General features: G+C 39.8%; 2 protein-coding genes across 5 annotated transcripts; both read right to left on the bottom strand.

Moving 5' to 3' along the window:
• Window positions 1–2,918: 2,918 nt before the first annotated feature.
• Window positions 2,919–6,641, bottom strand: LOC125011675 (arrestin domain-containing protein 3-like). The gene is made up of 6 exons (XM_047590921.1): window positions 6,331–6,641; window positions 5,893–5,953; window positions 5,352–5,502; window positions 5,177–5,273; window positions 3,746–4,002; window positions 2,919–3,652 (listed from the first exon to the last, which is right to left on the bottom strand). The coding sequence occupies exons 1-6, from the start codon at window positions 6,584–6,586 to the stop codon at window positions 3,389–3,391; spliced, it is 1,086 nt and encodes a 361-aa protein (XP_047446877.1). The 5' UTR covers window positions 6,587–6,641; the 3' UTR covers window positions 2,919–3,388.
• Window positions 6,642–11,319: 4,678 nt separating this feature from the next.
• On the bottom strand, window positions 11,320–16,707 carry LOC125012909 (arrestin domain-containing protein 3-like). 4 transcript variants are annotated; one of them, XM_047593140.1, is made up of 6 exons: window positions 16,114–16,707; window positions 15,945–16,011; window positions 15,663–15,810; window positions 14,257–14,359; window positions 13,904–14,169; window positions 11,320–13,745 (listed from the first exon to the last, which is right to left on the bottom strand). In XM_047593140.1, exons 1-6 carry the CDS (start codon window positions 16,583–16,585, stop codon window positions 13,665–13,667), a joined length of 1,137 nt encoding a protein of 378 aa, XP_047449096.1. In that variant the 5' UTR covers window positions 16,586–16,707; the 3' UTR covers window positions 11,320–13,664. The 4 variants fall into 4 exon arrangements, with proteins under 4 accessions (XP_047449096.1, XP_047449095.1, XP_047449097.1 ...); XM_047593139.1 differs by having other exon boundaries at window positions 15,945–16,014; window positions 16,114–16,705; XM_047593141.1 differs by lacking the exon at window positions 15,945–16,011 and having other exon boundaries at window positions 16,054–16,705.
• Between the last annotated feature and the right edge of the window lie 741 nt (window positions 16,708–17,448).

Below are 17,448 nucleotides of genomic sequence, written 5' to 3'. Positions count from 1 at the left end.
CAGACACTTTTCAAAATGAATACTATAATAAGCTCATTAGGAAAATGAGCAAAAGAGACTAGGAAGCTTTAAAAATACTCATGATAAATTGAATGCTTCTAAAGAAAAAAATATTTACAGTATGTTTTCATTCCACCATCATGTAATATTGAATACCACTGACATACACACACACACAAAAAGTTGCCATGTGGATTTAACTAAGTAAATAGGTACAAGCCTCCTACTGGATAGTTACTGCACGGATGACTATCTATCCGCTAGCAACAAGTTATTTAGCCACAACTGATGCAATGAGTAGTTCCTCATTTCTTAAACAACCATGTCAAAAGACAGGACACGGGATGTGGAAAAGATGTTTCAGAAGGGTCAAATGATTGGCATGCATCAAGCAGAGAAAACATCTAAGGAGATTGAAGCAGAAACTACTAAAACTGGGTGAAGAATTGTCCTGGCATAACATTATGACTTTTTAGCCCTAAAACACATGACATTATGGGGTAAGTCTCCCTTGTGTCACCTGAATAGTTGTGACTCATCAGAGAATGGCCATGGGAGTGTTCTGTGGTGTCTGGTAACACAATGTTGCCAGTCTTTATGTCCTAAGGGTTGAGGGGAGAGGCCTCTGTGGATCAGGCTTGTTCCAGTGCATTGTACAGATATTTGATCGTTTTCCGCTCGAGTGAATTTGGAGACCAAATCAACACCTTGTGGTGTTTTTCTGCCGAACATCACCAAGACCAAGCAGGTTATGGTGGAATATTGGAAGTCCAGGAAGACTGAACATGCTCCACAACATCCACACTTCCTCTGATCTCTGCTGGACTGAGAACACCTCAGACCTGGAGAAGAAGGCTCAACAACGGCTCTCCTTTCTCAGAAACTTGAAGCCGACCGCATACTCCTTAGTAGATCACAAGGCGGAAACACTGTATGCCTAAAATCACTCATTTATTATTGTAATTGTTGGTGAAAATTGCAGATCTGCTATTTTCACAACATTTTAGTGTGATAAAGTAGGGCATAGGTCTTCAAAAGGGCGTCAGCGCACAAAATCTTTCATATCTTTTCATATATTTTTTTTAATTTTCCTCCACAAATTTAAATTTCTTTAAATACACATTAACATGAATGGATAGCATATTTTAGTAAAGGAATAAATGCAGTCAGCACTTCACTCATTCAGTGAAACAGGACCTGTGTCAACAGCACACTGCTTCACAAAGAGTACCAGATTAGACCAGTCAATCTAAGTTTCCTGTTCACAGTAGGCCCCGCCCTATCGCTGCTGAGCCAATCATGAGGCCACATATTACACTCTTGACTCTGTCTGGTCCCCCGCAATTGGCCGCAATAGAGCCTGTTCAGCCCCCAGGTGAAATCCAGAAGTACGCTGCAGTGCTTCAGAAGAGGAACTAACAGTGCAACTTGCTCTTATCAACATCCATTAATCCAAGGTTAGATAAGTTGTGTGCTTCTCATCAGGGTCAGATATCACACTATCTCAGGTAACATATAACATATCTCAGCCATGTTTAAAGTTGAAACTTGAATCTGCCAATTTCTTTATCTGTCAATTACACACAGGCACATACACACACCGGTACGTTCATATTTAAGGCAGTTGCACAGCCACCGTATTGTTGCACGTTTTAAATAAAAAAAAAAATGAATATTTGAACCTGTGTATTATTTGAATAGCTTAATATTGAAAGCAAAATGATAATAATAATGTATATTTATGAATAGCACTACGCCAAGTTTACTACAGAACACATAATGTAGGTAGGGGATCCCTACTTAGTCTTGCCTTCAGTTTGGGGGTCCTTGGCCTGAAAAACGTTGAAAAGCCCTGAGACAGGGCATCAATTCATGAAACAAAAAAACTTTTCTTTTGTCAAAAAAGATTGAAAAAAAAAAAAAAAGCTCATGGAAAGACTGGAATGATATCTGCCCAATAATTAAAATGATAGTTGCCAAAATTAATTGCTCACCTGCCTTTACTTGCATATGAACTTAAGTGACATCCCATGGTTAATCCACAGGGTTCAGGTGCAGGTGCAGCAATAATAGCCTCAACTCCTCTGGGAAGAGTTTTTGACAATTCTTCCAGAAGTGCATTTGTGAGGTCAGACACTGATGTTGGATGAGAAGGCCTATCTCTTCAGTCCAAAAGACATTTGTATTGAGGTCAGGACTGTGCAGGCCAATCAAGTTCTTTGAGATCAAACTTGCTCATCCATGTCTTTATGGACCTTGCTTTGTGCACTGGTGCGCAGTCATCCACAAAGTTGGAAGCATGGAATTGTCCAAAATCTCTTGGTATTCTGAAGCATTCAGACTTCCTCTCACTGAACCATAATCCCCCCTCCACCAATCTTCACACTTGGTACGATGCAGTCAGACAACTACCGTTCTCCTGGCAACCGTCTATCAGATTGCCAGAAGGAGAAGCGTGATTCACTCCACGTCGTCTCCGCTTCTCTAGAGTCGTCTAGACCTTTGAATTGCACTTTGTGATGTGTGGCTTGGATGTAGCTTCTGGGCCATGGAAACCCATTCCATGAAGCTCTCTACGCACTGTTCTTGAGCTCATCTGAAGCCCATATGAAGTGTGATTGTGGAAGATTTAGTATATTCCAAGTGGCATCCTATCACAGGAGCTCGCTAGAATTCCCTGAGCTCCTGAGTGCGACCCATTCTTTCACAAATGTTTATAGAGGCAGTCTATATTCCCAGGTGCTTGATTTGATACACATGTGGCCATGGAAGTGATTGGAGCACCTGAACTCAGTTATTTGGATGAGTGAGAGAATACTTTTGGCAATAGTGTGTTGTGGCAGTATTCGTTGTGATCAAGTGAAAAAAGACATTTCATGGCAATCAAATAATCATTGTAATACGGGAAATACACAAGATCCAGTTCTTCTTGAGTTTAATCCATGCTTCACATTATTTACTACTACTGTATCAGATATTTATATTTGTTATATTTATTTCAGATTTGCTACTATACATCTAGACTCTTTATAGATACTTCTGCCTTATTACCTACGTAAAAAACCATTCATGCTGTTACTGGCATCAGGCCTGCAATTGAACACAATATGCTGCTTATGCCCATCCATAAAATGTTCCACTCTTTGCTCTCCTAATTGCCCCACGTGGATGAATAAAGCTGATTCTGATTCTGATTTTGAAACTGCTTGTTTCAGTGAAGATCAAGATGCTGTCTCTACTCTAGCCCTAAAACACACTTCACCTACAATAATTGTACTAAATAGACATGCTGTTTCATTGTCCCCATGGAGGAAACCTTTAATCAATCATGGTAGCTCCTAACTTTAATAAAGCGAGCCCCGTGTTCTCCAAACCTATGTTTGAGCTTCTAAGACTTTTTGTCAAAACCGGTTAAGGGGGGGTACAGATCATATGTCCCATAAGGTGGTGGAGGAGGAGGGCCAGATGCTGCTGGGTTGTACGGAAAGCTGGTCCCTCCGAGCATGTCAGAGTCTGAAAATGCCCCATATCCATAAGAAGGAACATCAGGCAACTGTAGGTTCCCCTCTTCATCAACACTCTCTACAGCGGGCAGGACGACTATGGGGAACTTGATCTCTGGATCTGAAGCGTACTTGACATCCAAATAGACCTGTGGTGGAGAAACAGACAGTGATTATCCTCATGATCATGTTGAGGTCAGAATCGAAAATAGTGACATTCTTTGGGGAAGACTGATACATACCTTGAGCCTGTACTCTGCTTTGAGGATATCGCAGTTTAAGACAGACACGCAGGTGATGGGAGGGATGGTTATGATCCTGGTGACCGTCACACCGGCAGAAGGTGGGATGGCATCCCCCACCTCTTTCAGGATGTTTTTTGTTTGGACTTTCCTCTTTCCTTTTGCAAAATAGCTGTACTTGCTATACAAGGAGTACTTGGGCTTGATATCACGTGACGATTTGTTTTGAATGGAGGCCACGACCTGTATGCCTTCGCCTGGAAACAGAGCAAATCTTAAAACACTCACACTCTGACTGACAGCAACAATCCTTTACTGTATACAAAATATAGGAAGAAAAAAATTATGTCCTTACGTGCCCTTATGTCCTTGTATGTTTTGCTTTGGTAAGCAACTCTACAATTAAAACTCAGGTTTAAATTTAATTTCACATCTATACTGTACTCCACTATAAGCTATTGATCTCACCGTAAGACTGTAAAAGCATTACCCTTGAGTGTATTGAATGGAGCAAAAGTGTCACACCGTGGTGAGGGTGTCTTGTCTTGGGTTTGTTTTGTCCTGTCATTTCCTGTTTTATTTTGAAAAGTAATTCTCCTCTCGTTTCAGGTCACTTGCCCTTCCTCATGTGTCTCAGTCTGATTGCCCTAAGTGTTTTCACCTGTCCCCTATTTCCCTCCATGTGTTTAAGTAGTCTGTGTTCCCCTTGTCTTGTGCCAGAGTGTTATCGTCCTCGACCTGCACCCGAGCCTTGTTTCATGTCTACACCCATAGAAGTTGCCAAGTAAGCCAGTTATTCCTCTCGAAGAGAGAATTTTTGTTTTTTTTAATTCTTTCCTTAGTTTAGATCCTTAGTCCTGAGGTTTTCCTCCATTCGGAGTGTTTTTGTGTTTTTCGATTTGTTTCTTTGATTTGAGTTTTTCCTCCTTCTGGAGAGTTTTTCGTTTTCAGTAGTCAGAGTTAGCGTCTAGGTTTTTTGCAGCCATTTGTTTGTCCCTCTGTGTGGGATCTCCGGAGAATCCAATAAAAGCCTTTTGTCATTCCATATCTCTGCATTCTGAGTCCTGCTTTGAGTCACGGCCTGACAAAAGGCTTGTTTGCATTCAACTTTTTTTACATTTAGTTTTTATTGTGCTCATAAAATTAAAGCCTGATAATTATTTTCAAATTATACATTGGCATTCCTTCTGTGTTACAAAAGAGCAACATTATTAACATATTTAGACCATAAATTTCTGTTACTTTTCCTTCATGTCACATTTGTTATCGTCTTATCTTCAGACCATAAAAAATTTCCATGAGGAAACAGACTTTGACCTGTATGTGGTTCCTGTGTGTCATTTCTTTTTTTTTTTTTCTATTTTATTGCAACCCACTGTTGGGATAGTGACATTACACAATCAACAAAGTCGGATACATTTCACAGATTACCTTGGCGGAAACCTGTTCGGGCGATATTTACATCCATGGCTACAGCTCCAGAAGAGAAGAGGTTCGTCTTCTTATCAACCATATTGCGCTGTGGTGTCTGACAAGAAAATTACAAAATGTCTGGCATCACCTGTACATCTGTTGTATGTGTTTGTAAGGTGTGTTGTAAGGGTACCATAAGCACTGGATCATTGCCCGGGTTTTGTTTGTGAATGAGGGTGAACTCTGCCTTGGTTTTGCTGTCCATTCTCATCGACCTGCTCAGGACTGCCTCCAGTGTGTACCTGATTTTTCCAAATGAGCCCTTGAAGGAGGATGGCAGCTCTCTGTCAAATGTGACAACACAATAAAGAAAACAAGCTCCAGAACAAGATAATAAGAAGTTAAAGAACAAGAATCAAACTTCATTAACTGTGTCCATGTATAACTTTTTTTTTACTTTATTTTTCATTTTCATGTAGAAGATCAAAGTTAATGAATTTATCATATATGGTAAATCATGGTCATGCAGAGGTGGACCTTGCAGACCACATTTGACCCTGCTTTCACTTGAGAAAGTTGCCTTGATCTTCTGTGATTGGTTGGATGAAAACCACACACTGAGAGGCACAGTACAATTTAAAATGTTTGTGGAAGTTACCAAATATGGTTCCTCGCCCCATAACGGGTTAAAGCCAATTATTATTGATGCTGGTACAGATGTAGAGAAAACTCACTCTGCTGGGATCTGAAAGGTGAATGGGTAGACATTGCAGCCTGCACGCACAATGTTATTGCCTGAAAAGCACAAAAAACAAACAAAGTTGATGTCAAGATGTCTAAAGCCATGCATACACTCATATATAAATGTTAAAAAAGGGAACTGGACTAATGGAGTTTCTTGAAGCAGAAAGTCTTTAAGAGACACGAGTCAATTTGCTTTCATGTTAGTAATATCCAACCCCAATGAATCTATTATATGTGATATATGATATATGTTCAACATAATTTAAATACTTGCAGAAAGATATATTTAACCAGTAAAGATTACCAAAAGAGACACTTAGCATTGGACAAAAAAATATTTTATGGCAACCAAAATGAGATGAGAGAAACAATTTACCAGAGGCAGAAATAAAAGAGCAAACTAAGAAAAAAGGACTAAATGCACTTACCCTGGTTCTTCTGAATGATAAATTGCTGGAAACTGAAGTACTTGTGTTTGTTCTGGTATGTTACAGTTGTCCTTCCATAATGTTCAGTCCATCTGACTTGTGCTTTGCCTTTCAGCTTTATGCTGAGCGCTTCTATGTTGGAATCTGCTGTCAGTTCCAGCGTTATCTGTCCAGAGATATGATCACCACTGCTGAAAATATTGCTTTTGTTTATGGGATTATATCCCACTGAAAAGCTCTTAACATTATTTGTCATACTGTGCAACGCTGTACATACAGCAGCACCAAGACAGACAATGAGGACAGAGGTTCACAGGGTGTGTCTGTATATACAGACTTTTGGTAATTATTAAGCCAAATGGACCTTCATAAATTATGCAGAGTGGGTAGGAACACTGATAAATGCCAAACTCTAGGTTTACCTAATTTGCCCTGAAAAAAGAAAACTCCAAGCAATAGAATATTACATGTATGTTTGTTGTGTAAATATGCTTTATGTAAACAATGTAAACAATGCAGTTTCCCAAATTAATTTATTTTTAGTGAGGGTGATGCAAGCAGCTCTGATATTCCTCGGGTGGGTGTGTCTAAAACCTGTCAAACGCATCACATGCTGCAGGCATCACATGAGTGAAAGGTGTTCATGGAAAATATGACTATGTCCCCTCAAAAAACTGTTTTCAGAACAATGTGGATGTCCAAAGGTGAGCAAAGATTTTCCATTGCAACATACTTATCTTCTTATATCATATCGTTCTCTGTGGTTATGAATTCAGATGACCTAAATATCTGAAAGTTATTAGGACACACACACACACACAAAGATAATGTTCTACTTTTCTGTAGAAAATAACTCAAAACTTCAGCAGATTTCCACAAGAAAGTAGACAAATAGAACCCATCAATCAATTTATTTGTTGGAGAAAATTGATTATTTGTACATGTCTGTGAGTCGCAAAAGGAAGTGAATCCTTGTTTTTATCAAATGTTGATCAGTCGTCTACACCAGCGTAGAAGCTCTCTCTCATTTTTCCTTCATAATCGCGGTAAAGAGATGAAAAACTTCATGTGTGTCGCGTGAGTCTTAGGCGTGCATCATATTGGTGACGTTTGAGTCGACCATAGCACATGACTGATGACTTTTTTTTCTTTTCTTTTCTTTTGTTGTTTTAGGTATAGAGTAAAACACAGTTACGACACTTCCATTGACTCCCGCTGAAAAAAATGGCGGACGACACTTCCGGGTTATGGAGGCACCAATAGTTACAAACAAGGGACGGAGCCCCGTTGATCTCAATTGCTCGTCAAGAACTTTTTTTTTTTTTTTTTACATTTTTAAGCCTTAGCTATCAGAGGTAGACTCTTATACTCTTAGACATCTTTATGTTCACATTTGGTTTGCATGAAATGTCAATGATGTTAAAAATGTCATGGAAAAATGTCATGGAAACACAGTTACGACACTTCCATTGACTCCCGCTGAAAAAAATGGCGGACGACACTTCCGGGTTATGGAGGGACCAATAGTTCAAATCAAGGGACGTTTTTTTTACATTTTTAAGCATTAGCTATCAGAGGTACACTCTTATACTCTTAGACATCGTTATTTTCACATTTGGTTTGCAGGAAATGTCGATGTTGATGTTAAAAATGTCATGGATTTTGTGACCTGACTGAAAGCCTGATAACGGAGGGTCACGTGGGGTAATTAACGTGATCATTTCACTAAAGTTCGTAAACCTTTTGTTGTCAGGTGACATTATGTAAAGTTGTTTTGATTGTTAGGTTTTTAAACATTTCCAAAATACTACCACTACTGCTAATACTAAAATGCTACTGCTATTATTGCTACTATTACTTAAATACTACCTGTTTTACTTCAGCTGCTGCTATAACTACTACTACAATGATGATAATAATAATAATAATAATAATAATAATAATAACAATAATAATAATAAGCCCAATGGGCCTTCATAAATTATGCAGAGTGGGTAGGAACACTGATAAATGCCAAACTCTAGGTTTACCTAATTTGTCCTGAAAAAAGAAAACTCCAAGCAATAGAATATTACATGTATGTTTGTTGTGTAAATATGCTTTATGTAAACAATGTAAACAATTCAGTTTCCCAAATTAATTTATTTTTAGTGAGGGTGATGCAAGCAGCTCTGATATTCCTCGGGTGGGTGTGTCTAAAACCTGTCAAACGCATCACATGCTGCAGGCATCACATGAGTGAAAGGTGTTCATGGAAAATATGACTATGTCCCCCCAAAAAACTGTTTTCAGAACAACGTGGGTGTCCAAAGGTGAGCAAAGATTTTCCATTGCAACATACTTATCTTCTTATATCATATCGTTCTCTGTGGTTATGAATTCAGATGACCTAAATATCTGAAAGTTATTAAGACACACACAAAGATAATGTTCTACTTTTCTGTAGAAAATAACTCAAAACTTCAGCAGATTTCCACAAGAAAGTAGACAAATAGAACCCATCAATCAATTTATTTGTTGGAGAAAATTGATTATTTGTACATGTCTGTGAGTCGCAAAAGGAAGTGAATCCTTGTTTTTATCAAATGTTGATCAGTCGTCTACACCAGCGTAGAAGCTCTCTCTCATTTTTCCTTCATAATCGCGGTAAAGAGATGAAAAACTTCATGTGTGTCGCGTGAGTCTTAGGCGTGCATCATATTGGTGACGTTTGAGTCGACCATAGCACATGACTGATGACTTTTTTTTCTTTTCTTTTCTTTTGTTGTTTTAGGTATAGAGTAAAACACAGTTACGACACTTCCATTGACTCCCGCTGAAAAAAATGGCGGACGACACTTCCGGGTTATGGAGGGACCAATAGTTCGAAACAAGGGACGTTTTTTTTTACATTTTTAAGCATTAGCTATCAGAGGTACACTCTTATACTCTTAGACATCGTTATTTTCACATTTGGTTTGCAGGAAATGTCGATGTTGATGTTAAAAATGTCATGGATTTTGTGACCTGACTGAAAGCCTGATAACGGAGGGTCACGTGAGGTAATTAACGTGACCATTTCACTAAAGTTCGTAAACCTTTTGTTGTCAGGTGACATTATGTAAAGTTGTTTTGATTGTTAGGTTTTTAAACATTTCCAAAATACTACCACTACTGCTAATACTAAAATGCTACTGCTATTATTGCTACTATCACTTAAATACTACCTGTTTTACTTCTGCTGCTGCTATAACTACTACTACAATGATGATGATAATAATAATTACAATAATAATAATAATAATAATAATAATAATGCATTTTATTTAGAGGCGCCTTTCAGAGCACTCAGTGTCATCTTACTGTGGAAAGATTGTTCACTGGTATCATACCAAGGTTTGATTTTGTGCAGTAAGTGTGGTCATCAGGTGTAGAGCCCTGTGTATGTCCACACCCGCCCGCACCTGCAAAACTTTGAGTATTTATGCCTGCACAATAATAGAAATGCATTGATTTTGTGTCTTCTCCCATCCTGCAGGAGAAAACATTTTATAGGCTGTTAATGAAGAGATTCATGTGGTTGTTTGTTTCGTTTTCCTGGAGAACAGAGCAGGTGTGTCGAGTCAACCCAGAGGTGCCGGATTTGTGTCTGTTGTAGACTAGTATTTTTGGACATTCGTTACAACTAACAAAGTCCAGTCCGTTTCTATCTTTGTCACAGACAATTGAGAAGTTTCTCCAAATGTCAGACTTGCCTTGCTTTGTCTTAGTGCTGTAAATACCTTCTTTGAGCTTCCTTTCGACATCATTTGTTGACATCCTGTCGCTGGGATACGTCCTGATCCCACAGTGTTTTTTTAGCCGCCCACTCCCTCCAGTTGCAAACTTTTTACTGCTAGCTCACGCGAGATTTGAGTTGGGTAACAATGTGACCCAATCCCAATGCAGCCCTCTAATCAGTTGTTTTAACTTTTGCATCCTGGAAGGTGTTTTCCTCCTCTTGGGCTTGGGGTGATGGATAAAGATGGTTCGGACAGCATCTGGTCTCAACTTCCGTGTGCCTCGTTTTGTTTCCACTCAAAATGAATGACAATAAAGTTAGTCTAAGTCTAAAAGCATAATTGACACTAATATACATGCAATAGTGCAAAAACGGTTAAATACGTGTGTGTTGTTTTATTTTGTTATTTATATTTTATTTATATTTACCATCCAATAGCTCACTCTGACCCATACAAAACAATGACAGCTTGCAGCTTGTTTGGAACTGTTGAGGTGAACCACGTGACAGCCCTAGCGGCGACATCAGAGCGTGTCGTAACTCTGCTTTACTCACTAGGTCTGGTTTTGTTTAGCGAGCAGTTTGGCATGCGATTCAAAATGTGGGGTGAGTCCTCACACTGTGCCGGATTGGGACTTTATTGGACGTTTATTTGCAATCGATTTGAGCTTCTGCAAACAGCGACGACTGATCAAGGTTTGCTCAAGTAGGACATGTAGTTTCCAATAAAAAGAAGTGCAGCCGAGAACGTGTCATTGACTGGTTCATGGATTCTTGTTCGACTACATTAGATGGTTGCGTGTTTTCAAGCTGAAAGATGTTTAAGTCATATAATAATACGAGTATACTGTACAATGCTGTGTAAAAACATATAGCAGGCCTAGTGTTTCCTCACTTGAGGGACAAACACCTCCTCCACAAGCTTCTCTGCCTTCTTCTTGTACTGAACAGGTGGGCTCTAATGAGGCCTTGAAATTTACTTCCTAGAAGTGTACTTAGCTTTACACTTCCCAAACATGTAATACTGGCCGATGTATTGTCTCGTTTTATACAAAGTTGGTGTAACTATGATTCAAACATGAATGGGAAAGCAGCGTAGGGTTTCAATGAGCCATTCACTCTTGCTGCCCTCTATTGGAAAACATGTGGAATGCAACAAGAAAGGCAACACTGCTTTTCACAGACATACACAGATACACAATAAAAATTTAAAAAAAAAAAAAAAATCATACTGACATAAAAAAATTATTATCACCTGCAACAGATCTACAAATGACATACAGCCAAACTGAAAGCTGTCTTTGGCATAAGGTTGAGACAAGTTAACATGTTTAAATGTTATTTCATATTGGAATGATAAAGCTTACTAGGCAGACAGATTACAATATTAATAATAGTGTTCATGCAGAAACAACATCTTTATCTTTGGTGTGTGAGAAGCTCTTACCTGAAGCCTTGTAACAGCTAAAGCTGTTATGTTTATTAAAAAACTGACTGTAAAATTGTTCTGTTCAGTCAACAATTAGAAAAGGAGTCCCTGAGGTGATGGCGCAGTGACTCTTGAGCTCACAGTTAAAGTTATTTTAAACAGTTATCTTAAAGTTGATAGCAGAAAGACTGTAAAGAATGTCAAAAGTAACCTCTGGTATGAACTTTCTATCAACTCATATGATAAAATGGCAGCAAGCAACTCACAGATAGAAGTACAAAGATTAAAAAACACAGAAACAGCTGGGTTTGTGTTGCTCCTTCAAATTTTGTAGCAACATTATACGGCAGTAAAGAATAACGGCACTGTGTCCCAATTTAAATCCAAATATTTAAATTAAACAAGAGCGAGATCCTCTAGATTCTTGCTGATGTGCATAAAGTGGAATTAATTCCTTGTTACACTGGATGGTCCAGACTGGAGTGATGCTTTGAGATGGAATCATGGCAAGTGAGTTCAGGCCCCTTTAAGATGCCTGAAAGAGTTAAAACTAACTTTACAAAGTACGTGAAAGCACTCTATGCTGCATAAAATACAGATGAGGAAAAACAATGATCTGGCCCTGACCTCAACCCTATTGAGAACTTGTGGAGACTCCTTAAAAGGAAGCTCTACGGGGGAGGGCGGTTTACCTCAAAACATAAGCTCTGTGAGGCACATTAGCTTTGGTTTCAGAATAATTACGATAATAACAACAGATTTTCGTTTTCAATCCTTTACAAATTTTCCGTGCTTTAAAACGTGCAATTTCCCCATTGTGGGATTAATAAAGGTTTTCTAATTTTTCAAAATTGTCATTTCTTAATAAAATCCAGATACTGTAATTGTTCTTGACAGAAAAAAAACCTACTGGCTGTCAATTACATAGACTATTAAGGTAAAAACAAACAAAAACGGTATATGCTATAATTTGGCATATAATGAGCATCAGCTGGGAGAAAGGTGCCTTTTGAGGATCTGAATCGGACCAAAGGCTGGATGCAGAATAACGTCAGCGCAAACACTTTTGGGCGCCTGTAAACTGGTTGTAACTAAAGCGACGTCAATGTGTGTTGGGAATGAACGCACAGTCGTCACGACAAATCCATCATTACATTCTGTATCAGTGAAATCTAAACTGGAGGTATTGGAAGAAAGTTGACATGACAAAGACAAAACAGAAAAATGAAATGAAAACAAAACTAATGTAAACAAGCAAACAAAAAGTATTGTACATGCAGTGGTACAGTGATATATAGAACAATGAATCCCCAAAATGTAAACAGAGACACTTTTTTAAATGAATACTATAATAAGCTCATTGAAATGAGACAACTAGGAGACTTAATAATAATAACAATAATAATAATAATAATCAGGCGAAAACATGTTCGGCTTCAAGTTTCGGCTGAAAACAACACGTTATTTAACCCCAACTGGTGCAATGAGTAGTTCCTCATTTCTTAAACAGCCATGTCGAAAGACGCACCTCGTAGATGTGGGAAAGATGTTTGAGAAGGGTCAAATGTTTGGCATGCATCAAGCAGAGAAAACGTCTGGGTTAAGAACTGTCCAACTGTCCAGGGTAACAAGAGAGGCAGATGAAATGATGCACCCATCATGCCTAGTGTCTACTGTACAAGCCTGTGGACACAGTGCTATGATCTGGGGTTGGTGCAGTAGGTCAGCTCTAGCTTCAGCAACATTATGCCCAAAGAATGAGGTCAGCTGACTACCTGAATATACTGAATGACCAAGTTCTTCCATCAATGGATTTTTTCTTCCCTGATGGCACGGGCATATTCCAAGATGACAGTGCCAGGATTCATCAGGATCAAATTGTCAAAGTGTGGTTCAGGGAGCATCATTCTCACACATGGATTGTCCAGACCTTAACTCCAGTGAGATTCTTTGGGATGTGCTTTAGAAGGCTTTGCGCAGTGGTCAGACTCTCCCATCATCAATACAAGATCTTGGCGAAAAATGAATGCAGCACTGGATGGAAATAAATCTTGGGGCACTGCAGAAGCTTCTTATCCCACAGCAAATGCTACTGTAATGAAAGCTAAATGCAACGTTTTTGTTTTGGCCAGGCAGTGTATTTACTCACATCAATGGAGGCTGGCGAGCGTTTACCGGACTATACAGGATGATGGGGAAAAGCACTGTGGCACTGCGGAGGCTCACCTGCAGGAAACACAATGCATTGAAGGCTGTATTAAAGAAACAACAAATGATCTACAATTTGTAACCATCTGTGGCCCTCTAAACGGTTGAGTCAAGCTGGATCACAGACGCATAAATAACTGCTTTCCCCCTCCTTACAGTGTGTCGCTGGTACCAACCTCGATAATGTACTCGACGACCAGGATGCTGCAGTTGGAGATGGTGATCGCTGCAGACGAGGGAATGGTGAGCATGATCTCGGTGTACACATTATAGGCGTAAGCAACGACGGGCTCTCCGGTCAGTGACAGCAAGGACTTGTGAAGAATCCTCTGCGAGGTCCTGTTGGCTGTAAAGTAACTCTGCTTCTGCACCAGCTTCAGCTTTGGGGTGCGAGATGTAGATGTAGCGTTACTGAACAAGCACATTACTTTTACAGTTTCACCTGGGAGGGGGAGGGCAAAGTCAGATGTTGAGCTTCGCTATCATGTCCATTTCAATAGATGGATGAATGGATGGATGGCAATCATACCTTGAAAGAAAGCTTTTTTTTCTAAGGTGGCCGTTAAGGAGACAGGACCCGAGACACACCACAGGCAGCCCAGAGTGACGCTGTTTGAACCTCGGAGGGGAGCCTGTAGATAAATAACACAGGGATAGAGGAACAAAAGAAAAAAAAAAAATAAAGAGCAAGAAACATTAAATCTTGAATTGAATCTTGAAATTCCGTCTATTTATTTAGTAAATAATTGTTGTCAGTATCCTCTGTGCAGTATATAAGCTAAACAACAGTATTTTAACCATTATAGTACTCAATATTCTAGCAGAGGAATGGTACAAAAAGTGCACCAATGGACAAAACTGGTTGATCGTGACAACTTTCAAAGTTTGTTTTTCTTTTTCTAATGTAATCTTTCTCTAGTGCCTTTGTGGTTGCAACATAGCACAGTGGTATACCAATCACACAAAACTCCAGCATTTTTATTCTTACCTAAACCTCTAATATCGTCAATTATAATATTATAGAATATCTCTGATATATTACTGCTGTAATGCCCTCCCTGCTGGTCTCCTCGCTGACTCCCAGTACATTTTAGGAGTGATTTTCAGATTTTAGTGTTTACATACATATCACTCCACAGTCCATATATTTCTAATGTCCGCCACACATCATTCTCAATGACCCTGATCCTGACCCTCAATTGTCCTACACCCACTCAGATCAGCACCTGCTTCTGGTTTTCCCAGCAGCACGGGGGAGGTTGTGCTTTCTTAGTTGCAGGCCCCCAAATGCTGGAAAAATTTGCTGCTATATATCAGGCCGGCACAGATGCTGCCCATTTTTAAATAGCTTCTTAGGATCATTTTTTATTGTTTGGCATTTAATTCAGTTTGGCTGCTTGTTAGCATATTGTAATCTAGTACTTTTATTTTATTATTTTATTCATTTTCTGTGTGCATATCATTATGACCATCATGTGGGGTAGGTCTGCCTTATATGATTCATCAGAGAATGGACATGGGCCGTCTGAGAGTGTCCTGTGGTGTCTGGTAACACAATATTGTCAGTGTGGGTCTTAAGGTCCTAAGGGTTGAGGGGAGAGGCCTCTGTGCATCAGGCTCGTTCCAGTGCATTGCACAGATATTTGATCATTTTCCGATCGAGTGAATTTGGAGACCAAATCAACACCTTGTGGTGTTTTTCTGCCGTACATCACCAAGACCAAGGAGGTTATGGTGGATTATTGGAAGTCCAGGAAGACTGAACACACAATGTGTCACACACATTGTAAGACCTGGTGAAGAAGGCTCGACAACGGCTCTCCTTTCTCAGAAAGCTGAAGCCCACTGGACTCTCCTCTCAACTTAAACACTAAGCGTTATTTAAATGTCTGTCTGCCTTTTGAGGATTCTTGATGTGTATACAAAATCACTTACCCATAGCTCCTGGTTGTTGTTATTAATGCAGTTTACAAAGTTCAACTCTGTTGTGAATTCCTTGCTCAGATGCCAGGGTCTATGGATGCTCACTGTCAAGGTGTAGGCTATTTTTCCATGAACCCCTTGAAAGGAGGACGGGAAGTCACTGCACAAGAGCAAAACAAAAAAAAAAAAAAAAAAAAAAAAAAGTAAGGCAACATGGGAACAAAACAACAACAGCAATAACAACAATAAGAGACCACTACAGCAAAAGTAAAGCAAAGAGTTGAAGCCACACACCCCGGTGGGATCTGACATGTAAATGGATACATATACGTGCCAGCCAAAAGCGCTTCGGCTCCACCAACTGCTGCAAGGCAAACACAAACTCAGTGACTTTTTACTCAACAAAGCTTGACTGTTTGTAGCATTGTCACGCAACATCCAGGCGACTTCCGTGAGCGCGTACCACGGTTGTTGTGGAAGATATCGCTCTTTAACTCGAAGAGAATCAGCTTTGCCGAGAAGGTTCTTCGCGTACTTCGCCTTTTTCTACCTCCGCTGCTTCCAGTGGACCAGTGGACGTGGACGAGTCCCTTCAGAGACATCGTTATGGAAGTGATTTTGGTCTTCTCCGTGAGATCGAAACACACATCCCCGTTTATTAGGTCGCCGCTGGAGAAAGCGCGTCTCCCTTCCAACATGTTAAAGTTGATGTTGAAATTCTTGAACGTCTTCTGGAACATCGCTGCCAACGAAAAAAGAAGGAAACCGTGGAAATGCAAATACAGTGTTGTAGTCTGTAAAGAAAAGAAAATCTGCAAAAAAGTGTAAAAGTTGAAAATGTTTGCAGCGGTTTGGTGAAAACAAAGTGATTTCCAGCTTGCACAACGTAATCGACGGCGCAGGCGCAGAAGCCTCCGGAGGTCCGGCCTCTCCATTAGGCGTGGCCCTACAATGGGACCCGGTCGCCTTAGTCCCCCGTCCAAATGTTAGTAGCTGGAGATGTTGCAACAGCAAATTGCTGTGGTATGTGCAGGAAAAGCAATGTGCTTCCCATTGCAGCAAGAGCACTGACAGGATTTTTTTGACATATTACTCCATTATTAGCTTCTCTTCATTGGCTCATTATAGTTAGGGCTGGACTTAACCATCCCTTAGTTATGCTGCTATAGGCCTAGGCTGCAGGGGGATGATGCATGTCCTCTCCTCTGTCTGTCACACTGTGTCTCGCTCTCCCCCCTCCCCTCCATCTTCTTGTGAGGGTTTCTGGTCTGGAGTGCTGAATTTCTGATCTGTGGAGTTCTAAGCTACATCTGCTGCCCTGGCCTCATCAACCAGCCCAGTCTTCATGGTCTGGAGTGCTGTGTATCAGACCTGTGGAGCTCCATAAACTTCATCTGCCCCAGTCATCATGGCCTCCTCCAGTTATCCGCTCCTACCTAGATGAACAATTCACCAACCTGCCCATGATTCCTGTTATACTCACAAACTGTCACAGATAATCAGCTATGTGTTACATTACTAGATCCTACATGTTTCCTTCAGCTTGATGTATGTATCTATGACAGAAGTTTGTTTATCTTGTTTCTCCTTTTCTTCTTCTCTCTCTATCTTCTCTGTTTCTACCTGACTTTGTGAAGCGTCTTGAGACAATTTGTATTGTTATTGGCGCTATATAAATAAAACAGAATTGAATTGAATTGAATTAAACTACAATGTCTTTCTTTTAAACATCAAAGTCAGCTGATTAACATCTTTCCAATTACCACAGGTACATTGTTCCATTATTTTTATTTGATTT

Source organism: Mugil cephalus, chromosome 8, assembly GCF_022458985.1.
Source record: "Mugil cephalus isolate CIBA_MC_2020 chromosome 8, CIBA_Mcephalus_1.1, whole genome shotgun sequence".
In the NCBI taxonomy this organism is placed as follows: Eukaryota; Metazoa; Chordata; class Actinopteri; order Mugiliformes; family Mugilidae; genus Mugil; species Mugil cephalus.
This window is presented reverse-complemented; position numbering and strand designations above follow the sequence as displayed.